Source organism: Parasteatoda tepidariorum, chromosome 2 (assembly GCF_982258835.1).
Source record: "Parasteatoda tepidariorum strain Cologne lab strain chromosome 2, Ptep-v5.0, whole genome shotgun sequence".
NCBI lineage: Eukaryota > Metazoa > Arthropoda > Arachnida > Araneae > Theridiidae > Parasteatoda > Parasteatoda tepidariorum.
In genome coordinates, this window is record NC_141756.1 from 70,345,220 (window position 1) to 70,369,982 (window position 24,763).

General features: G+C 28.5%; 2 protein-coding genes across 7 annotated transcripts; one reads left to right on the plus strand and one right to left on the minus strand.

The window, feature by feature from the left end:
- Window positions 1-513: 513 nt before the first annotated feature.
- On the plus strand, window positions 514-8,670 carry LOC107449221 (uncharacterized). 5 transcript variants are annotated; one of them, XR_015431415.1, is made up of 7 exons: window positions 514-1,245; window positions 3,048-3,320; window positions 4,087-4,200; window positions 4,455-4,675; window positions 5,586-5,776; window positions 6,086-6,145; window positions 8,270-8,670. XR_015431415.1 is itself a non-coding variant. In XM_087157497.1 (6 exons), the coding sequence occupies exons 1-6, from the start codon at window positions 860-862 to the stop codon at window positions 6,086-6,088; spliced, it is 1,188 nt and encodes a 395-aa protein (XP_087013623.1). In that variant the 5' UTR covers window positions 514-859; the 3' UTR covers window positions 6,089-7,076. The 5 variants fall into 5 exon arrangements, 3 of the variants coding, with proteins under 3 accessions (XP_087013623.1, XP_087013622.1, XP_087013624.1); XR_015431414.1 differs by having other exon boundaries at window positions 5,586-6,145; XM_087157497.1 differs by lacking the exon at window positions 8,270-8,670 and having other exon boundaries at window positions 6,086-7,076.
- Window positions 8,671-16,201: 7,531 nt separating this feature from the next.
- Window positions 16,202-20,719, minus strand: LOC147815841 (THAP domain-containing protein 2-like). Of its 2 annotated transcripts, none has more exons than XM_087157495.1 (3): window positions 20,360-20,719; window positions 18,816-18,957; window positions 16,202-17,015 (listed from the first exon to the last, which is right to left on the minus strand). In XM_087157495.1, exons 1-3 carry the CDS (start codon window positions 20,589-20,591, stop codon window positions 16,958-16,960), a joined length of 432 nt encoding a protein of 143 aa, XP_087013621.1. In that variant the 5' UTR covers window positions 20,592-20,719; the 3' UTR covers window positions 16,202-16,957. The 2 variants fall into 2 exon arrangements, with proteins under 2 accessions (XP_087013621.1, XP_087013620.1); XM_087157494.1 differs by having other exon boundaries at window positions 16,202-18,113.
- Window positions 20,720-24,763: the final 4,044 nt, after the last annotated feature.

The following is a 24,763-nucleotide window of genomic DNA, read 5'->3' on the forward strand; positions in this document are numbered from 1 at the left end:
CATCACATTTTTTTCTCTCAGAATATCAGAGAAAAAAAAACTCTTTTTTGTCTCTCGATAAAAAGTTATTCTTGAATTTTTCGTTCTTTCTAGTTTTGTTTTATTTTTTATTAAACCCTTTTTTATATAAATTACGTGCCTTGGCATGTCTTAACTGTTTACATTTATTTATTTAACGTGTTATGCTTCACCACGTAATTAATATTTGATTGACGCAATTCATAGTACTAGAAATGAACTCTCATCTCTCAGCATCATTAAAATTAAAATTTTTATAGGAAAATGATTTAAAATGTTCAATGTGTTAAAGTAAATAGAAAAAAAAATAGTGCGAGGAGTCCCTCCACGCGGAAGAAGTTAAACTTCGCAACCTGCGACGTTAATTGTAGAAGAATCAGCAGTCGTAGAAGGATCACTTGTTCTATTCAACGACTCTTTTTCCTGCTCCGCTCGCTTCCGCGCTCTGTAATCACGGTAATATTGTGCATTTCTCCCACGTGGAGCTCTTGAACCAGTGGAAGTGCTTGTGGTTGCCTCATCGTCTTGCCCTGGAAAATGTATTTGTATTAATAATGCATGTGAATGCGTCATAATGTAATTTCAGAAGAGAACACCTAACAATCAATTGATATTCACAAGAGACGTACCTTGACATAACCTTAAATCCGTCGCATTGTCCGTGGGATTATTTTCACTCATTTTTTACAATTGTTATCCACTAAATTAAATAAAAAATACTACCCTATTAAATTATATGTGTATCAAAACAAACTAAAAAAATATTTATAGAAAAACAATTCGCGATCGCAACGAACTATAGGGGGCGTTGTTGTATGTGACGGTTACCTGCGAATTCCACATGAACAGCTGTTCAGTTGCTCAGGAGAAGTGGTCGAGTGAACACGTATCTTGCAAGATGGAGCTGAAATTAAGAACGTCGGAAATTCTTGCCTTTATTGGTAAAAGTCGTATCGATACACGTAATTTCAAAGAAGGAGAGAAAATTGTTGAGGCAGGCCATTTAGTAAGTGTGGCCATAAAAGAAAAAGCCGATAATCATGTTGTAATAATTGCGTATTGTTTACAGGGATCAGGAATAGGAAAAGAACCTCACACTATTGAAGTTAAACTACAGGTAAATCTTGAAGAAGAAGAGTTCCTGATTAACAATGTGATCTGTTCCTGCGTAGCTGGTATCAGTGGCTCTTGTAAACATGCTGTAGCGGTACTATTATTCTGTTCTCAGTAAGTACTTTGTGGATTCTCTTTGATAATATTACCATTTAGAATAGATCAGTAATTCTGTTGCGTTGCTAATTCCGTTATTCTATATAAATTTCAACCTATCTCTATTAACAAGTCTGGTTATTACTATTAAGAAAAAATATAGTTGAATATATTGAAATTGCTATTTTTTTAATGTTCTTTATATGATGATGTTCCTATAATGATGATGTTTTGTATGTTTATGATGTTCGTATAATGATGTTTTATAATGTTCTTTATGCTATAAATTCAAGAATCTGAATTTTTAAAATTCACATCTAAAGAAGGAAAGTTTTGACCGAAGATTTTTAAAAGTTATTAAAATTTGTCATACAAAAATTTTCCTGCATCTGAATTGTATACAATTCCTTATTTGAGATGTGATGATATCTCTTTGAATAATAATAATTTAATTCTTTCCTGATATAATAAAGTATATATATAGTTTTATCAGTATAATCAGAATTTGAATTCCTGCAAGAAATAACAAGACTATTTAATAACTAGTTTATATTTATTAAATAAATGTCATGAATCATTTTTAGGTAGAATTTTTTTTTTCATAACTAAGATTTTATTAGCTTCAGTCTGATAGGTGAAAATGCATGTAACAAGATCATGCGAGTAAATAATTGGAATAAATTTTATTTGTAGGAAATATCATTTATTTCTAATTGGTATAGAATAATACACGATAGCATTCAAAAAATTAACAAACATAAATTTTTTCTATGTAAATAAATGTATGAATAAAATGTTATCTATTAGACTTGAAAACATAAACTGCTGTGGTACATTTTTTTAATTTCTTGAAATTAAAATAAAGTATGTAATGATGAAACTTATCTCTGAAAATTTATAAAATGTTTAAAATTACTGATTTCTAGATGTATTTTTAATAAAAATCACAAGATTACTTTAACTGAAATAACTATTTAATTAAAATTGAATATTGTAGATTTAATTTTAAAGAAATGAAATCAACATATAACTGGGTAATATGCTTTTTACATAGAGTAGAAAAAAAAGCAAATAACAATTTAAAAGATAAGACTGCCTTAAGTAAATTTAAACATCTTTTGGTAAAGTGCCTGACTTGTATTTTAAAGAAGCAGCATTGTTAGCTAATAGTTTGATAATCAACTCAATAATAAAGAAAAATCACTCATATAATTTAATATACTAAACAGTTTTAAAAGAAAGCAATGTGGAATTTTTTTTTTTTAAAATTAAATGCAAAAAATATTATGGAAGTGAAGGTGAACTGCAAAGGGTCGCACTTTGTTTTTGGACAACAATAATTTTCTAAAAACAAAGTGTGACCCTTTATTAAGAGTGCACTAATTGAGAGTGAATGGGAATAATTTATTTGATAATAATTGAATATGAATATAAAGTGTTAGATTAATTTAAATGTTTTGTACAAATGCAGATGTATTTTCTTATATGTATGTATATATTCAAAGGTATGTATGAAAACTTGAAATTGGCAAATAGTTTTTTAAACACAGAAAGTGTGCCTCCCGCATTCTATGCCTATACATTAAAGGGGATGAAAATCACAATGGATTATTTTATAACTGAGGAGAGGGTGAAGACATGGAGCCGGTCTCCTCTCATGATAACTTATTCGAGCCTTGAGGGTCATATATGTCCAGTTGTTCTGACAGAAATTTATATGTCATCATTTGAATTTATTTTTGTCAAGTTATTTTTTCTCATATGTACTTTTTGCTTTTCAAGTTCATTTTTCTCATATAACGAGCGTTCTTATGCCTTAGGAATAATGTTCTGAAATTGGATGTCTTGTCCTCCACTGACCTAAAATGCAGCTGGAAATTCAAAAAGCCAAGAACTATGCTTAAGTTTAAAGCAGTGCCAGTGACAGATTTATGCTGCGTAAATGTAGTTAGAGAAATGAAAGATGATTTGACGGAAGAAGAAATCGAAAAAAAGAGACGACGTATTGCTGATCTTCTGCCCGATTCTGCGTTTGGAAAGCTCTATTTACGGAAACGGCAAACTGTGGACCCTACCGTTTCAGTTTCAAATACGTAGGTTTTTTCTTCTTTAAGTTAAACTTTATGTGATATTTGAAAAATCTGCATATCTTGTTGGTTATCTCTTAATTCATTTGGTTTTAAGTACATTCATTACAATCACTTATGTATCTAGAGGGTTTTTTTTAAAAATCAAATGAGATTTGTAGATCTAACTCAGTGGCTTATAGATTAGTCTTTACTATCTCTGTTTTCAATAATCAAACTCTGCCATGTTATTTTGTTTGTTAAAAGACAAATTTATCTTGCATATCTTGTTAAGGAACTTAGTAAAAAAAATAACGAGCAAAAGTTTCATACTTTGAATTTCAAACATAAATTTATAGAATCTGTTTTCTGAAGAGAGAAATTGGTTAGCATCAGCTGTTGTTCCCCTACCTTTCAAGTTTTTGAAAAGCAAAGAAATAAGTGTTGGTTTATCCTTTTGTTATATTCTTTTATTTAAAAGTTACTTGTGGAGTTACAATGTGCTTATAGTGAAGCAAATTGCGATGGAAGGTATAAGTTAAGAAGAAAAGTTTGTTTTTTTTTTCTATGACACTGAAAAGTCTGAGAAATATTTTTTCTTTGTTTATCTTACATATGCAGTTTTCTAATAAATGTTTGCTAAAATAATGTTGTTATGATTTTTCTGAGACATTAATATTTTTATATTTTATTTTATTCAAGTTCTTTTTGTAAAGTATTTTTTCTCCAAGAAAATAATTTGAAAACTTGTAGCTGTGTTCATTCTTTAATAACTGTGTAATTTTTATTTCAGCTCTCAGCCATCTAGTTCGAAAGCAGTGACACCTTTAGAGGAATTGCTAGACTCCATATACAGAAACAATAAAATCAATGTCGCTTTCGATGTTCCTGGAAGCTGCGCTAAAGGGTATGTTATATATTAATATATATTAATTTTCATCGGTACACAATTTGTTATATAAAAAAAAAGTCGTTAGTTACTATTTTTATTAAAGAACTGGTGTTGATGGATAAATTCCAGAGGACATTATATGTTAAAATGATCCATGAAATTAAAAAATAAATTAGAACCATGTTTTAAGAACAAATATATAAATTGAATTAACCTGGTTAGTTTACATTTCATTAAATATAATAATATAATTATTTTAAATTTAACAGGTATGAGATTATTAACATAACGAAAGAAGAAGCCATCAGCCTAGCCTTGAACACCGTTACCCAGGATAACAAGAGATGGACAGAGGAGCGCAAAAGAAGGATTACTGGCTCAGTATGTTATGAACTTTACACCTATACAGCTAACAAAAGCCCAGACTGGGACCGAAAGCTTTCCTTTATGTACAACACAGCATTTAAAGGGAATCAAGCTACTGATTATGGTAAATTGTATCTTATTATTCTTGCATCTGATAATGACCTATTACCAAAATCCAATTGTATTTCATTATATTCATATTTTTTATATTTGTAATGTATTTTCCAAAATATGATATTATTTTTATTGAAATATGTTTTTAAATTACAATCATTTTCAAAGATAAAATTAAGTTTCTTGAAACAGCGCTAAGTAACTTCAGAGTAACGTTTGTTCCTACTGACATATTTTGTTGATCACTGTTAGCCTCAGTGCAATAAATCTTGGATAACAATATAACTTCACAATAAATCTCTGAAAATAGAATAAAACTCTAGCACAAAAAGTGAGATATAAAATTTTGCTTATTTATCATGCATTCAGTCACCGGTGTGTTAATTCACCATGAAATTTTAATTAAATAACAATTAATTTTTTAATGATATTTGTTTCTATACTTTTATTTTCAGAACCTACAACTTTAACCCATTATAAAAACATATCATAAATCTCAAGTGGAATAATTAAACAGTTTAAAAGAATGGACTTTTTCAATAATCGTTTGAAGTTAAAAATCTCGTGTTTTGAAAATTTCTCAACAGGAAGTATTTACTCCAATTGAAATTCTGATATTTTATAAATGTCTTCTGAACAACAGAAAAACAAAACTATTAAAAAATATTCGCCAGTGTTAATAAAAAATTAGTTATTAAAGTGGTTCATTTATGCACCTTTGGTCAGTCAAAAGTGGATTAAGTTAAACCTGTTCACTTTTTCTTCGTCTTTAGATGAATTATTTTTCCCATAAAAATAAATTATCTAGAAATTAAACTTCCTTTTGTATAACTGTTTAAAAACACTAGCTGTAAAATTGTTAATAGCTGAAAAATAATTATCAAATTACTCAAAAAAAAATTTTTTTTTTTTTACTGTAGGAAAAATTAATGAAAGTGCAGCCATATCTGCGTATGAGAAAGATCAGCAATGTGAAGTGTTAAAGATAGGCCTCATTGTTCATCCAGGTATTCCATGGCTCGGATACAGTCCAGATGGTTTTGTAATGAATCCTGATCTAGCTCTAATAGAAGTGAAGTGCCCGATTGCTGGTCAAGGTTTGCCGTTACAGGTTGTATTAAATAATCTTCCTTATCTTAGTTACGATGAAAAAGTTGGTATTTATACCCTAAAGAGGAAACACAAATATTATGGTCAGGTACAACTAGGAATGTTTTTAACCGGAGCCATATTTTGCAATTTTGTGATATATTGTAAATTTAATGATAATTGTAAGATTATTAAAGTCCCTTATGATGAAAATTTTGCTTTGGAAATGGTTAATAAGTTAGCTCCTGTCTACTTTGGATTTATGTTACCACTTTTAATGCAAAAAGGTTTTAAATGGAACTAATAATATATATATATTTTTAATTTTTAGTAACCAGACAAGTCTATTTCATTCTTGGGTGAATCCGCAATGCTGATGACTATTTCACCTGTGAGTAGGTATTATCTCAGTGGTTTGATATGTTTCCTCTTTCCGTAACAATAAATATAGTTCCCTAATTTTTAATCTATTATCTTAGTTTTGATTTAATTAGTAAAATTTTATCAGTTGTGCTACAATTAAAATTATGTATGCATTTGGGCTTTTGAACTGTTTCACCATATTGTTTGGCACAGCATGTCCTCATTTGGACCTTGTGCCTCTAAACCCTACATTCAATCAATCAATAGTTATGATTTAATCTTAATTTTTTTTTTTTAACTACGGTGTAAAAATAATTTATACTAGTAATTTTGTCAGTAAATTTTTCTACGGCTAGACTTTGCTGAAGCTTTATTAATATTTATTGAGCTTTATCAATTCTTCAATTTGTTTAATTTTATCTGGAGTTTTTTTAAATGGTATGTAGATTTGATTTTTTCAGAATTTATTTTTTTCTTATTAAAACTTTTTGCAGTTAGATTTGACAAATAATATATTAGCATTTAACTATAATGATATATTTTCTATTTCATATTTCTGAATTTGTATTGCTTGATATTACACTAATATTTGTTTATTATAATTTATGATATATTTTTCAGCGGGGGGACACAACACCATGGCCTAAAGCAGGCAACAATGAGCTCCATGGTTTGGAGTGACACCCCCACGTTGTTAGCAGTATTAGATATTAGGGTATTCCCAGTTATTTCATTTTACATTTAGTCATAAAATTTAATTATATAAATAAAGTTATTAATAATGGAATGATTCACAATTTTTGAGATAATACCGAATTAATTTTGGAAATTACTCGGTAAAAAGCTATTTGCTCTTGTTGAGTATTATGTATACAATAATATTGTCAAACTGAATTTAAAAATTTGAATCTATCAGTGGAGAATAAAGTAACACTATCAGCTTTTTTTTTTTTTTTTTATATATTTAAAAAAAGATAACTTAGGTCACTATAAATTGCCATGCTGAACTTTCGTATAGTTTGTGACAAATATTGTTATTCTAAAATTTAAGCATTCTGTTAGTGCTTGGGCATTTGTTTACTTTCTTAGAATTTGCTTAATAGGCTGTTTGTCAGTATGGTATTAAAATCTTAACTGTAATAATTAAAAAACAGTGCCTAATTAAAACTAGTTTTAAATTTAGTTTTTTCTTTTTTTCCTAAATAGTTAAGAGTCTGGGCAGCTAATTTTTAAGCTTTATCTATTTCCCAGCTTAACTAATTTCTAACACTGCTTAGTGGTTAATAAAAGATCTGACAAGTGTGAGTACTTGTCATCTTTGGGGACCTGTAACCAAGGCTTTGGTGTAGTTCTACAAGGCTATATATAATTTGATGTATCCAAATTTGTTACTAACAAATTATCTATCAAAACATTAAGATTAATTATGTGTTGACAGTAGTTATGAGTTAATTGATAGGAAAAAGGTAGTAAATCTTACCTTGTAAAGGCGATGAGTACGATGAATAGCTGAAAATATATTCTTTGAAATTGATTAATTTGTGAATGAGTTAAACTAGCATCATTGAAGAATCATCTTTTAAGCAATATAGAAATTTAATGATGCATTTTGACAAAAAATTTTTTACAAGCAGTGAGGAAGGAAAAAACTTCTCCCTCAGTTGACGATACACAAAGAAAAAGTGAAATCTGAAAATCTATGTTTATTAAAACATAAAATATAACATTAGTATTCAATTAATATTCAGATCTTGAAAAGTTACATGCGATGAGAGTCACATGACATGAAAGTTTCAGTTCTCAAAAACTACACTTCCTGGTTGTAAAATATAGCTTCAGAGATCGTTTTATCCAACATTAATACCTAGCAAATTGATGTTTATATTTCAGTAATTTCTTTATTTAAAAAAAAAACCACACAATAATCCTCATCAACAAAGATATATGTCCAGTTTACTTCTAGTTACAAATGATTTTTTTTCCATATGTTTTAGAAAAAGCTTTTTTAAGGATAAAAAGAGTTTGTAAATCTGTGTGAAATGAAATTAAGAGACATAATGAATTTATTAAAAATTATGTTGTTAAATATGACTCAATTTTCCTGTCCTTGTCATACTGAAATGTTAAAATTGAAATTTTTATGTTCCAATAGGTTTCCATGAAAAGATAGCATGTTTCTATTTATTGTACCAAAATTACTCTTTTTCTTCTAACAAATTTGGCATAATTTTGTATTCATAAAGGCATTGGACAACAAAGTTCTAGTTTGCTTTTAATAAATTTTTATAGAATTATTTTTCTGTTAAAAAAAGCAACTGTTTATAAAGACAAAAAATGAATTACAGAGCACTGAATAAAAAGCACTCTGGATTTTATTACCTAAGGGCCTATTAATTATGTTATCATTGAAGAAATCATATTTTTTTTTTAAAGTCTATTTAATTATAGTGTGTTGTGTTGCTATACCTCTTCTTGAAGCACTTTCCTTATTAAATAAAGAATGTTTTTGATTTATGTATTGTTCTTAATTGATTACAATCTATACTGCTGTGCAGTAGAGTAAAAGTTCACTCTAAGCAACATATTTTAATATATTTGTATTAAACTGTTATTTTTAATATTTTTCCAAAAGTCAATTATTTTTCTGAGTTGCCTTTTATTGATTCCTGATAATATTTGATACTAAGAAGGGAGTAATGCATAAGTCCTATTTCAAGTCAATAAAGGCCTTGCTTTATATCCAAGTAAGTAATTCATTCCACTTTTCTTATTAGGCTAATTGAGTTTACTTAATTGAGTGATTTCAAATTATTATGTAACAATCTGCTTATCTGTAAGAAGAAAAAATTGAGAAATATAAGTTGGTACTCCGGAATAAAGATTAAAGATATTTTGAAACCCTCGGTTTTTGATTAAAATCCTAGATGGACTGGAATTTTTCAAGCCCTGTTTATTGTTATCTGTTTACTTTTTAGTAGAATCGTGAATTTTAAAAAATGTAACTTTTTTTTATAAATTTGCAGTTACTTATTGCAAGCCCAAATGATTTTTTTAAAAAAAAAGTGCACTTTCAAGCAGTGAGATATATATTAGGGCATGGATTTTGTTTCCTGACCCAGGAAATTATTCTTTATAATAATAAAGAATAATTTATAATAAAATAATTTCCCTTTTAGATGTAACTAGTTACTTAACCTTTTGTTTAAAATGAACAACAAAAAATATGGTTTCCCAAACCTGTATATATATTTTTTTTTCCATTCTTAAAAGCTTAACAAGAGACCAAATTTTTAGATGCTCGGAACAAATCTGTGTACATGTGTGTGCACTTGCCATAAAAAAATAAAACTTTGCATAAGAATTTTTAGATTAGATTAATCCGAAGCCTCTTTACAGATAAATTTTAGGTCTAACATCAAATCAATAGATATTGATTTAAAAGTGAAATATTGATAGTAGTTCCTACTATCAATATTTCACTTTTAAATCAATAGATATGCTTCTAGGAACTGAAAAGTAGTGTTTTACAAACACATTAAATTTATGGAAGCAAAATATTTATGAAGAGGTAACTGATTTTATAAGTAAAAGCATAACAAATAGGTATCCATATTTAACTTTTCTTAAGTTTCTTTCTCTTTGTATAAATGTGATAAAAAATCATTTAGTGTGACTTAATAAATAAGCTTTGATGTTATAGACCAGAACTATATGAATTAAATAATTTAGCATTTAAAGATCAAGCTTATATCATTATACTCTAATAACAAAAAAAGTATATAACATATTTATTGAGCATTATCTTTATTTTAAGTAGGTAGGGAAAAATACATAAATATAAAAAAACACATTTTTAAAACATATTACCATTCAGGTTATTAAACAGACTGAACACAAATTTTTAACAGTTCTTCTCATAAAATTTAACTTAACGAGATGTTCTCAATGCACTTTTTAAAAAAAAAATAAACTAAAGATTTTGTTTTTCATTTAAACAGAAAATGAGAAGATAAAAATTTAAAGGAGAATATACTTAACAAAATAAATATTTTTAATAGTAATCAGAATTAAACTTACAAAAACAGATACTTTTAGTGCGTAATTATTATTTAAACATTTATTTTTCAAACAGTGCATTAATTTTTTTAAAAATGGAATGTGAAGAAAAAAAGTCAGTGATTTTAAATTAGTGCTGATGTTTTTTGCAAATATGGGAGCATGCTGCCTTTAAAAAAAAATTCTAAAGGAGAATACTGAAACTTTTGCTCTTGTAACAACTTATGCAAAGGAGGCTTTTAATTTTTTTATTGGATAACAAACATAATAAGCTTTCTAATAATAATAAGCTTTATTTCATGAAATTGTAATTTCTGATGAGATGCAGCACAAAATATATAAAATAGTTTCCTTATATCACCCAAAAATAACCCAGTAAAGTTTTATATGTAACCGAGAAAAGTAAAATATTATTTACATTGCATTTCTTAAACTTTATTAAAACAATATTTTAGACAAAATGGAAGCTTTTAATATCTTTAACTACGTCATTCTAGAATTCAATAAATTATGTTATAAAAGTTAAAACCAAAATTTATATGTTTTTGCATGATTGAATAAAGAAAATTTTAAATATACTATCGAAGCAAATAAAAATAGTTCATAAGAGTAAATACATAAAAAGCATACAAACTCTCTCAAGTGCAATATTAAAAAGTAGACTGGAGAGAGAATCTCCTTGTCGAACACCTGTGAATGTGTCAAGATTTTCTGACAGAGATCCCAGAAACAATCTTACACTATATCTTTCTTTGCAAGTCTTTTCAATTTAATGAGTTTTGAAGATATTTCAAAAGTATTCAATGTTTCAAAAAGATAATGTCTATTGATACTATCAAACACAGCCATTAAATCAATAAAAAGATTATGTGTTTCAATGTTAAATTCCATCGATTTTTCCAAAATCTGACGGAGACAAAACATCTGATCTTTATTTGATTTTCCAGCACGGAATCCACATTTATATTTTCCTACTTGGGAGTCCATGAATGGTAACAGCCTGAGATATAAAATTCTATCTAGAATTTTATAAGTTACACAAAGAAGACTAATGTCATGATAGTTGGTACAGGTAATAGAATCACCTTTCTTGTGAATTGGGCACAAAATGCTAATATTCCAATCCATTGGCATAATCTCAGATGTCACTAATAAGTTCAAATACATTTCTCAATAAGGTGGGTAAATAAGATCATGTCCCAAAGCCTTCTTATTCTTTAAGTTTTTATTTGCAGCCCTGATCTCCTAAATAGTTGGAGCCTCAACTTCGATGTCATTTATGAATTCAGGTGAAATTATTTCAACGTCCTCACAATTTTCATTAAAATGTTCTTTAACCCTTTCAGTCCCAAATATTTATTTTTCAATAAAAAAATCTGAAATTTGTAAAACAGACTCATTTTGCATTCAAAAGAACAAAACAAACAGAATTTTTTTCTTTTTTAAATTTCTTTAATAAAATTTTAAATGATTCCAAATGGCATCATTGGGAATAAAGTAGTGAAGGACGAAAATCACTAGAAAAGTTTTTGAATATATATTATGCATTATTTAAAGATTTATAACTATATAAATGGGGTATTTTTTAATAACTAAATAAATTATAACTATTCTGCAAGAAATATTTGGCACTATTATATTTATTACACATTGAAAAAAATTGAACCAATTTTCATCATTATTGATATGGTTAGATGAGAACCTTATTATTTCTCAGTATTACTTATTTATTTTACATGAAATGTTTTGAAACAGTTCTTAGTATTGTTAAGACAGGTATGCATTGGGGTGCATCCAGAGCCGGATTATACCTTTCGTAGGCCCTAGGCATAGCTGTTCTTGGGCCCTCCCCTCCTTCCCCCACTCCTCCCCTCTTTTCAAAATATATGCTAAAATTTTCTTGCATATTTTTCTTTTACATTTTTATTAATATGGATTTTAATTTACAAATTTGTTTATCGAACTTTATCTGCAATACCGACATACTGCCGATATTGCAGCTGATATCGATAATACCATTATGATTAGTTCGATCGATAACTATGTAAGCACTTCACGTCAACAATACAACAACAAAACAGCAAAGAAAACAGTGAAATTGATAGTGAGATTAATTACAAGAAGTATTTATACTACAAATAGCTTCATAGTTCTTATGATACTACTATGATAACTAAGTGAAGGAAATTAACATTGTCAAAAGTTAATCTTTTGAAATTATTGATAAATAAATTTGCAAGGTAGGTTAAATGTTTACTAATAGAAAAAAAATTATTTTTGTCAACAAATTTTTTTCTTCCAAGTTTTTCGTAGGCCCCTGAATTTCGTAGGCCCTAGGATTAACTTTAGATTCCATTGATATATCACCTAGAACATTATCACTAGTTTCTTCATCTGAATCCAAGTCTTCTATTTCGATGTCAGACAAGTCTCCATTCATAAGCAAATGAACCGCTTTATCAATAGATAAAGCCTCTGCTTTTTGCTTTGGCATCAGGAAAAATAATGACAAAAAGAAATAAGTCTTTTTTATCCCAAAATCTTAGTAAAACTTGAAAAAGTAATAAGAAAAAGCAAAGAAAAACGATATAAATTCAAAATAAACAACGCATTAGAGAATGATATAGAGTTGTACTCAACTCCCACTGATTCCATTTGGAATCATAACTTTTCAATAAATAAAAGCAATAAATTTTCAAAATGAAAATTGTTAAAAATTGTTGAAATACTATTTATGAACATTTAAATAAATAAAAATGAAATATTTAAAAATATTCTTTAATTTAAAATGCCTCAAAAAGATATTTTATTTCAATAACTTTTATGGATTTGAACAAAACTGAAACAAGCATCATTTCAATCACAAACACATGTAGTGCCGTCATCTATTGGTGAAAAATAAAAATATATTTCGTTAGAGGAATGTTTGTAGATTAAAATACCACATATTTCAAATCAAATGGAGTTTTAGGTAAACAGATAAAAAATCTTAAATGTAATGATTCCAATTGGAATCACTGGGACTGAAAGGGTTAAAATATTCATGCCATCGTTTTAAAATGTCTTGTTTATCACTAATAATTTCAACAAACTTGTTTTTGCATAGACTAGAGGTCTGTTAAAAGGCCAATCGACTGCGGATGATTTTCCGATAGAATGCTCTGCATTCATTAATGGATATCAGATGTTCAACATCTTTAAACAATTCTTCATCAAAGATCCTTTTCTTTTGCCTAGAGAGTTTATTCACCTCTTTTCTGCGTCTATCATAGCTGCCAACCTTAGGAATAAAAAATTAGGAACGCTACATGCAACAAAATTATACGCTCTAATTACGAGAGTAAGACAAAAACTTAACTATTAAGTCATAACATTAATAGACATGTAAATTAGTAAAACAAAACTATATACACAATCTTTTGTGGGAAAATTATAATATTAATATTTGATAATTAGGAATACCGGTATAATAGATTAAAAAACAAACATTACTATATAGTTATTTATCTCCAAATTATAAAACACAGGTAAATAATAATCTACATCATAAACAAATATTTCTGATGCAAGTTTTTAAATACTACAAATAATAATAACTTTGTGATTTAATTTAGTGAAATAATCAGCAACAGCTATTGGAATAATATTTTCCAATGAAAAGCTACTAAAAATTACTTTAGCACAATAATCACACTTTACCACTCACGGTATTGGCAGCTTTACAGATACTGTCTTTTATACATTTCCATTTATTTTCCACAGTACCATCATAATTCTTTATATTCAACTGTTCCTTTCCTTTTTCGTAATATTCAAGCCTTATCCTTTTGTTTTTAAGTTTATCACAGTCATATTCTCTCAAAGTCTCTCTTTTAAATAATGACAAATAAATTATGGAGAAAACCTTGAAAAATACCACTTACATATTAAAACATTAATATCTGAAAGTCAAACAAAGAACTGAGCAAAAGATTCTTATTGCTTAAAAGTTTAAAAAAAAATGAATAAAACAGGTATATTTTTCATAAGATTTAAAATAGAACTTAAGATGCATGAGATTTTATTTTAAAAACAAAAATAAGAATTTAAATTTGAAATATACCAGTTAAGAAAGAACTAAACATAAATCTTTATGAATAGATACTTTATCAATAGTATCAAATATTTCAAACAAACAAAAAATTAATAAGAAAATGTGCTTTTATGATAAGACAGTCATTTTGTTACAAAATTGTTAAATAAGACTCCAACTCGTCAATCAGAATTTTCAGGGCAAACTGACTACATTTTATATACTAAATGTAGAATAACAAGCAGGAGAAGAATGAAATATTTTAAGAATACGTAAACCTATAGGTAAAACTAATTGCAAATGAAATATTGGGAAACCTTGAGCTTAGACTCAACAACATCCCTCAATGAATAAAATAAAGACTTAGCAGCTTCCAAATAAGTCTCTCTCAATTTAGAAAGAGAGACATAATTACATTATAAACGTGTACATATATATATATATATACACTTCAAAGCAGACAGTCTTGGTTATGGGTCCCCAAAGACGGCAAAACAATGCCATAGCTTTTATTAACCACCCAGTAGTGTAAAAAATCAGAATCATTCATAAATTATAATAAAGAGTCATTTAGGTGAAACATTAATAATTTATGCTAAAAACATGTAAACACTTTGATGCTAAAAACATGTAATTAAACACAAAAATTATTTTAAAATAATTCCCTCAAACCCTACCATTATTCTCTACTTTTTACTAAACATTAAAATACTTTCAATCTGATTTTTCTCTTTATATGAAGAACATATTCTAATTTTCACTACTTTAAAGGTGGGGGTATCACTCCAAACCAAGGAGCTCATTGTCGCCCATTTTAGACAAAATAATGTTTAATCAATGTGATATGAAACATCACTATGAAAAAACAATACTGAAATCAAATATATCAAAGTGAAATATCTTGCTACAGAGTACAGCAAGTACTAAATGTGTATATATAAATGAATGAAGCACCTTATAATTTTCAAGGAAAGTGAGGTTAGTTCAATCTTTTCTTTACTACCTTTATAAAGAGTTATTTTGTTTTGTATTCTTTTTTCTTTAGTTTTTGTAATGATACATTTTTTTTTTATTGAAACCCAAATATCAGGAAGGAAAAAATATAAGATCATCTTCCAAGTCTGGTCTGGACACCAGATCAAATAGATTAAGAAGTCTGATTTGATGGATAATGATACAGGTCATGTAATCACTAAATAGTAGCTTTGTCTGTGTCGAATAGCAGAATTACTCTAAATATATTCTTACTAAAACGTTCAAATTACGTCAAAAATATCTATAATTTGGACAAAAGTTATAACCAAAATTTTTTATTAGGAAGTGAAAAATATTAGCCACAAACATATTTTATAACAAAACAAAAAAAATGCAAAAAATGTTTAAGTTAATAGACTGAATAACAAACTAATTCCCATTACTTCTAAAAATCGAAGATAAAATAAGCAAAGAAGATAAAATAATAAAAATCTAATAAAATTCATTTAACAGCAAACATTACAACATTAAATATGCATATATTATATCACTGACTAAAAATTTAGTCATATCACAGGCAGCGATAATTCTCGACATCGGCATCAACATAGCCAATATCAAGCAAGCATGTCATGTAATGCTATCGAAAACTTAAGATGACTAGAAGAATGACACCTGCAAGATAAAAATAGAGATATGTACAAAATGTTACACGTTTGGAAGTACTTTACTTTTAAAAAAATCGAAGATAAAATAAGGAGAAGCTTGTGTCGTAAAAGAATCTATAAAATTAGGTATCAATTTTAAATTAAAATGAGCAGTTTCTCTCGAGCATCAATACTGTCTATAACATATTTATAAACAGTTCTCCCCAAAACAAAATTGCTCATTATGTAATTAAGCAATAGCAGCAGTTTTTGCTGAAAGATAAAAAATAAAATATTGCACTAATCAATTAGCCTTCACAAAAGACAGCAAAGATGCTTGTTGGATCAATATGGCAACAAGAAAAACAATCTGCAAAAATAAATAAATAAATACATTAAATAAAAATCTAATAAAATTCATTTAACAGCAAACATTACAACATTAAATATGCATATATTATATCACTGACTAAAAATTTAGTCATATCACAGGCAGCGATAATTCTCGACATCGGCATCAACATAGCCAATATCAAGCAAGCATGTCATGTAATGCTATCGAAAACTTAAGATGACTAGAAGAATGACACCTGCAAGATAAAAATAGAGATATGTACAAAATGTTACACGTTTGGAAGTACTTTACTTTTAAAAAAATCGAAGATAAAATAAGGAGAAGCTTGTGTCGTAAAAGAATCTATAAAATTAGGTATCAATTTTAAATTAAAATGAGCAGTTTCTCTCGAGCATCAATACTGTCTATAACATATTTATAAACAGTTCTCCCCAAAACAAAATTGCTCATTATGTAATTAAGCAATAGTAGCAGTTTTTGCTGAAAGATAAAAAATAAAATATTGCACTAATCAATTAGCCTTCACAAAAGACAGCAAAGATGCTTGTTGGATCAATATGGCAACAAGAAAAACAATCTGCAAAAATAAATAAATACATTAAATAAAAATCTAATAAAATTCATTTAACAGCAAACATTACAACATTAAATATACATATATTATATCACTGACTAAAAATTTAGTCATATCACAGGCAGCGATAATTCTCGACATCAGCATCAACATAGCCAATATCAAGCAAGCATGTCATGTAATGCTATCGAAAACTTAAGATGACTAGAAGAATGACACCTGCAAGATAAAAATAGAGATATGTACAAAATGTTACATACTGGAAATATGGAGTTACTACATATATCTAACATCATTAAGAATGGGGTTACTTAAATTTACTATTCCACAGATTACAGTGAGAATTTCATTCACAACATCTAAATTTGTCCAAGAAAACCTCTGAGTTAGAATTTTAAATATCTTTACGCGTTGAAATACGCGCTCTACATGCACACGAGCTGATGCAATGTCTCTTGTAGATGAGACTTCCCTCGCTGATAACTGCTTTCGTTTTCTCAGAAACGGAGGTCTTACAAGTTCAATCAAATTTTGTTGACAATAGTCCTCTATCTGAAAACCCTTATCTACCATCACCCCATCAATAACTGGATCGAGCATTTCGAGAATACCAGATTGACTAACAATAATCTTATCACTTGCCCTACCACAATAAACCTTACTTATAAAGCTAATAGTACCTCCCGGGGCAGCACCTAAAAGAAATTTAATTGACTGCTTACCCTTATAGTTTGAATAAGTCATCACCCGACAATTTAGACAATTCCTTTTCTGCAATTCTACTTCGGTACAATCTAAAACAACCCTTACATTTTCCATTCCCTTGAAACATTTCGGCATATTATTATGGATCATTTCCCTGTCAGGCCACACAATGAAATGGCGCAAATATTTTGCAAGTTCGAAAATAACCTCTTTGAAAATTAATTTGATGAGGTTCCCAGTACACCCAAAAAAAAAGCTAACACCCCGAAATCCATATTTTGCTTCAATTTAACTAGAGTTATTAGAACCTGCTCTCTTGTGTTAAGCTTTCTCTTAGTTATTTTCCCTTCCATGCTATCAACTAACAAATCAAACAAAGCAAATGAATTCAATCCTGTAAAAGTGTTTAAATTGGCTAGTGTGAATTTAGAATAGTCAAACATTACGGGAGATTTCAAGTCCCCACTAGTAATTTGGCAACCCACCTCTTTCTTTGATATCCCAGACTCCTGTAATAAAATTAACGCCTCAGCGGCAATATTTCTAGACATACCTTCATAGCAATTTATATTGCTATCTTCTTTATCAATATTGAGACTGATTTCTTTCTTCCTATAAAACAATTCTTTATAAAAAATCAAAATAATAAGAGTTTAAACTAAAACAAACACAATAAAGATTGAAAGTAATATGTAATTATCAATGTATCAATGATCTTAAAAAATATATTGATTCTAAACCTGAACATTTAACCTTGTATTATTACAATTCAAATTAATTACAAATCTGATTTTCTTGGCAACCTTAAAATGATTTCTTTATTAAACATTTTATTTGTAGCTTTAATACTATATATATACACACACACATTACATAAAACATACATTGGCGATATTCTCAAAACTATAACTCTAGCCTAAACAATTAGGAATAATTCCTTGCATACTTAATTTTAAAGTTTATAATTTTGAATTTTGATTTAAATTGACAATTTAATGACCATTCAAAAAACTTAAATAAAAATTGAGTTTCAAATTATATTTGCATGAAGAAAAAAAAAATGTTATTACTTTCCCTTCACAGTTTTGAAAATTTAAAAATATTATTGGAATGGAGATAGATTACAGTTTTAGGCTTCACAATGACATTAAAATTATAACTAGCAAATCTTCACAACCACTAGTGAGAATAGGAACAGGTTTAGATAGCACAAAAAATACATGGTTAATTATAAATACAACAGCTTTAAACTCTTTGCACGTATTAAATTACACGATCAGATTATCAAAGACCTGGTAGTTTTAATCAACTCACCTAATGATATTCAGATACCGCTGTTTTCTTTTCAAGGCTTCTTCTTGCAATCTTCTCCTATTTCTGCCTGGCACCGATGAAACTGGAAGATACAAGCTGGGCAATGCCGTCTGCTTTAGATGTGGTCTTTTCGTCGGAATATCTAAAATATTAGAAAAAATATTAACATATAGCAAACGTGCATCTATACTATTTGTAAAAACATTTAAATTAATAATGTGAGAATGGTTTCAATATTAGCACAGGATGTTTACCAATGTATTGAATGTCATCCACATTTCTCTTAATGAAAACCGTTACAACACTTAAACCTGGAGGACTTAGGACAACTTTATTTCGATGTAAATATAATTATTCCAAATTATTATGTTTAGACTTTTACAGTCTTTTATGCTTTTAGCTACCATAGATTTTTCACTCTTACTTCTACAAATTTAAAAACTACTTCAATTTTTTAAGAATTTAATTTATTATTCTCATCTGGCTAATATCTTAAGAACTAGCCGGACATAGCTTTTTACGCCCTGTAAATACAATATTCAAATTAGAAAGAAATGAAAGTTACTATTAGTAAAAAAACACTTTGATTACAGATTCAGTTGCCTTACTCTATTTTTCCTTGCATGTAGAATCAGAAATATAACATACAAAGTTACTTACCAACTAATTAAACTAAAAATCACTGAATAAGAATCAACGATCTGATTTTTATCTTTTAAGAGTTTATGTTAACTTTCTGAACACAACCAACAGAACAGATTTTACTTTACATTATTTTTTTAAAATCTTTATTACAAAACAATCTAAAACAGCTAACAGAACAGGCTTTTTTTTTATTTCATATCACATTAGGACACTGTAATTTTAATCTGCAATGTTAAAATAATATATGGCTTCAAAGAGTGTTTGAAAGCCAGGTATAGGTAGAACTTTCATTACATCAGAACATAAACATAATAAAATGTACATACATAAACATATCAAATGAAGGAAAGTACACTATATTCACATTCTTATTTCGGCATGATCTTAATTTGGATTCTGAAAATTTGAAAAAAGAGGCATAAAATTTTATTTTCAGTTAATATAGAAATAACAACGAGCAATTTTTCATCTCTGAAAATATAAACCTTTCAATAACCTTATATTTAAATGCATTGTGAACTTTTAATATTATTAAGTTAGACAGTTAGCCATGATACGCTATTAATTAAGCCGAATCGGTAATTTATCACCAATAGTTTTGACAAAACTTTCAAGCAATAGCTATTCAGAGTTTGCTTTAAGTATATTTTTCGTAATTTTCATTCTTTAAGAAAAGAAAACGTGCCTGGAATTTTCAAAGTTATTAAATAAAAAACAAAGCAATGAGGTAAAATACAATCAAACATACTGACTCTGTTCTAATTTACGTAGCCTGGATAATTCTATAGTACATATGGAACTATGTTCAACTAAGGAACAACGAATGCATAAACATAGAAGACAGACTAATTTCCTCCAAATATAAAAAGAAGATTTAAATGAAACTTAAATCTACTCACCTGGAAGAACAAATTCATTGTTCTTGAAGTGTTTACTGCAGACTATCATCCGATTGCTTACTGTTCTTCCTATTCTGAGTAAATGGATCCATTCTTTTCGTCTTTTAAAGTTCTGGGGAAATCTATGAAATGATAATTGTGGGGAATTTTTCGCTCTCGAACCACATTTCGGGACGCAACAGTAACTCCTGTCCGCGTTAGCACAACGCCGGCGTAAAATTTTACGTTCCATATACTTACCGAATCGCACTACACAACCTTCTCCGTTGACGACACTAGCAGAACTGAACTGCTAGGACTAATACAGCCTGTAAATAACCTCTACACCAGAGGGCGTACTCGAGCGTTGCGATCGCGAATACTTTTATGACTTTTACTATTTTTATGCTAGTGAGAACCAAAGCAATATGGAAATGAATGAGGGAAAACTGGATCCTATCACGTGATTTCCCGGCCAATAAAATTTTAGCGTTAAACACTTTGGAAGTCGCATAAGAAGTATAACTTCAATAAATGCTTAGAATTAAAACTTGTTGCATTTTCTTTTCCAATTATTTTAGCAATAGCCACTAGCATTGCATTTTAAATCAAGATATATTCTTAGAAAGAATATATTCTTGAGGTGTATTATGCTCTACAGCGTTAAATACAATGAGAAAAAGAAGTATAGTCAAAACTACGAGAATATAGTAAATTTTACCGTCTTTCTGACTCTATGGGACCATCAAAAAGCATGGTAACTTTTACCGAAGCTCTTTGGTAATGATTTGGGTAAAATTTACTATCAAATATTGTTTTCTAATATGCGTTAAAAATTAGTTAATGTGGTAAAATTTAGAAATTTTATCAGGATACCTTAGAGCATGGCATAAAAACCATTTACTTGGTTAAATTTAGTCATCAGTACTTACGTATTTTTACTAAATGTGATGTGATTTAAACTATAGTATTGAAAACTAGAATTTTTGGTAAACCATTTCCATGTGAAGGGAAACTGTCTGCATATGCATGGTGATTATATATGTATATACATATCCAACACAAAGAAAAGATTATTGTAGAGTGATGAAGTTTCGGCAATGCGCTTGTCTGAGTAACATATTTAATTGATTAAAGTTTCAAGATGACAGGTTAAGGCAATTAAGAGAAAAACCATTAGAAATGAAAAATACTGGTACATTAATAGCCGGTGTAACCACAAGAATTTCGAATGCAAGCATATAAACTGGCATGCATTGTGTCATACAGATACCATGCGTTATTTAGCAGGATGGAGTTCTATGCCTATTGCACTTGGTTAGTTAATGCACGACAAGTTAATGCTGGTTGTAGATGACGCTTCAGTTGTCATACAATGATGTCCCATACGTGCTCGATTGGTGAAAAATCTGATGATCTAACAGGCCAATGCAACATGTCGACATTCTGTAGAGCATGTTGGGTAACAACAACAGTGTGAGGGCGAGCGTTATCCAGTTGGAAAATACCCCATTGAATGCTGTTCATGAATGGCAACAAAACAGGTTGAATTACCAGGTTGCCATATAAATTTGCAGTTTAGGTTCGTGAAATAACCACGAGCGTGCCTCTGTGGGCATAAGAAATTGATCCCCAGACTGTAACTCCAGTAGCAGGTCTAGTATGTCTATGTTGGAGACAGGTCTGTAGCAGGCCCTGACTACACTAACTAAGGTACCCTACCCTAACTCCTTCTAACTAAGGTACGGCTATCACTGCCACCAAGGCAGAGCCAAATTTCATCAGAAAACACAATAGATCTGCACCACTCTGCTTTCCAGTGAGCTCTAACTCGGCACCGCTCATGTTGTAAACGGCAGTGGCTTAGAGTGAGTGGAATGTAAGCTATAGGGAGTCTCGCTCAGTTTTTTTAGATTATGTTTTATAGTTACTAATTTTTTTTATAGTTAATGTTTTGCCTTTTACTTTATTTTATTTTATTTTATTTTTTTAGATCAACAAAATTTATTAATTGTAATTTTGCTTGCTAATTACTATTTATTTTATTTTCTGAAAACTGCAAGCACATTATATGCATTTATATATATATATTAATACACAATAAATCTTGATAAAAGACATAAAATACGATAGCCCAGAGTTCAATTTACCTGCAGAATACAGGTTGCGGTAAACTGCAATCGCGAAAGAATTTATGTCATTTTTATACAGCAACGAGATTCCTCCGAAAGAGAACTTTTCAGAAAAAATATTATAATCTTGTATATTTCCTTTAATATTTTATTTTTTAACAAAGTTCACGTTTTCTTAACTTCAATTTTATTCAACGATAAAAAAAACTACTTTAATAATTCATGAATAAAAGTACTATAAAATGTCTATCAACTTTGAAAACTTTTAAATTTGGAGAAAAAAATAAGACAAAGAATGTCTTTAAATAACAAAGTTATATTGTGGTAATCCAGAAGAATATGTTGCTATGAATCATATTCCCACATTCTTCATAATGAGTGGATTCGTTTAACTTTCTTTATATTGTGAATTTTACTCGCAATCAGAAATTTTACAGAAAATATAATATGCATTTTAATTGTTTCATTATTTATTGGCCAACGTTAAAAATCAACATCGCTATTCAAAATAATAATAATAATAATAATAATAATAATAATAACTTCAAAATCCTACTTTTCCTTTTGCAATTTTTTTCTAAATATTTCCATTCTCTATTTTTAAGTGTTTCATTCACAAGGCGAAAAATTTCATGGTTAAAATTAACAGAATTTGGTTGCATTTACTGTGTTCCTGGTTCTATGGAAACATCAAAAAGTCCGGTATTTTTACCGGTATTCATTGAGTTTTGTTTACTACTTTTGGTAAAATTAATAATAAAATTTGGTTTCAATATCATGCTGTTTGGTAGTAAATGATATAATTTTTAGTAGTTTTAATGAAAGAGTTGGTAATTTTACCAAAACAGGGAGCAATTTTAATGTTATTTGTACAGTTCAGGTAACGAAAAATTTAAAATTGTGGTAACCTTTATTTCATTAAGTAAACACTTGGATACTTTATTTTCGGTTAGTTAGTTGTTATCATTTCTATGTAAGTTATAAGATCCTTTATTGTCTAGAAAAATCTCAAAGTCAATAATCCAAATTCCTTGAAAGAAATTACATGCTTATTCAGAGAGAGTAAACATCCATGCCTTATTTCATAGTTTAAAATTTCAATTAAATTTCAATTTCAATTAAAATTTCATAGTTTAAAATAAAGTTAGCTTGTTTGAATTAGACCCACAAACCATAAAGATTCTGTTTTATTATGAAAAACCAATCACTAGATCAAAAATTATTCATTATTTTCAAGTTTGTTTGCACAGTGAACATGGAGTAAATATATCAAATGAATAACATGTTTTCTCTTTCTCTTTAATATTTGCTTCAAGCATGCATAAATTTGATTTTTCTACAAATAGCTTATTTGTCTTAAATATTAATTATTTGCCTTTTCAATTTTAAGTATTTTAATTTAATCTGCATCTAGAAGTTCATTAAAATGTAAGTTTCAAAAAAATCAAAAGAAGTCGAAGTCAAAATTTTATAGTATTTTTACTGGCATAGAGTTTATACACCAGAAAGTCTAAAACTTTTCAAAACGACAAAAGATGTTTACAAAAGCTTTCAACAGAAGTTTTTTAAAGGCTAAAACTGTCACATTTTAAATTCAGCGTTATTTTTTATTAGTGAGTAGAATTTGAATTGCAACTTGCATATTTTTTTACTTACATTACATGCTAGACTATGTACCGTTATAAAAAGGATTTTACTTGCAAGGCAAAAATAGTATGATACCTAGCTTGAACTTATCTATATTTAATTTGTTATTTACTCAGTGATCTAATTATTATAATAAAGTATTTGGAGCATTTAAACTGAACCAAATATTGCATGAATTACTTCATAACATTACATAATATAAAGTTTAAATACATAAGCATGGCAGGACAAAAAATTTTCTTAATCAGTTTCTGTTTTTATTTCAGTCTTTTTGGTGACACTGCAAGCAGTAAGTTTATTAATCAGCTTCAAACATTTCTTTCAAGTCTTATTTGTTTTTTGTAACAATAAAAACTCATTAAATATTTTTACCAAAGAATAGTTTTCACTAATTACATGGCAATGTAGTGAACATTTAATTCTTCACGTTGGCTTAAAAATTTAAATAGCTCTTTTCATTCTTTACTTGGACTGTAAGCGCTAACTGAAAGTAAATATAATCTATCTCTCTTTAAAATAATTGTAAAACGGTAACTATTCATCCTTATTTAGTCCCGCAGTGGACTGATCGTTTAGACACGGTTCCCAGCAGATCACCGGAGTCAAGCATCACTGGCTACGGTCAGTGTGCGGGTGGGTGACCACT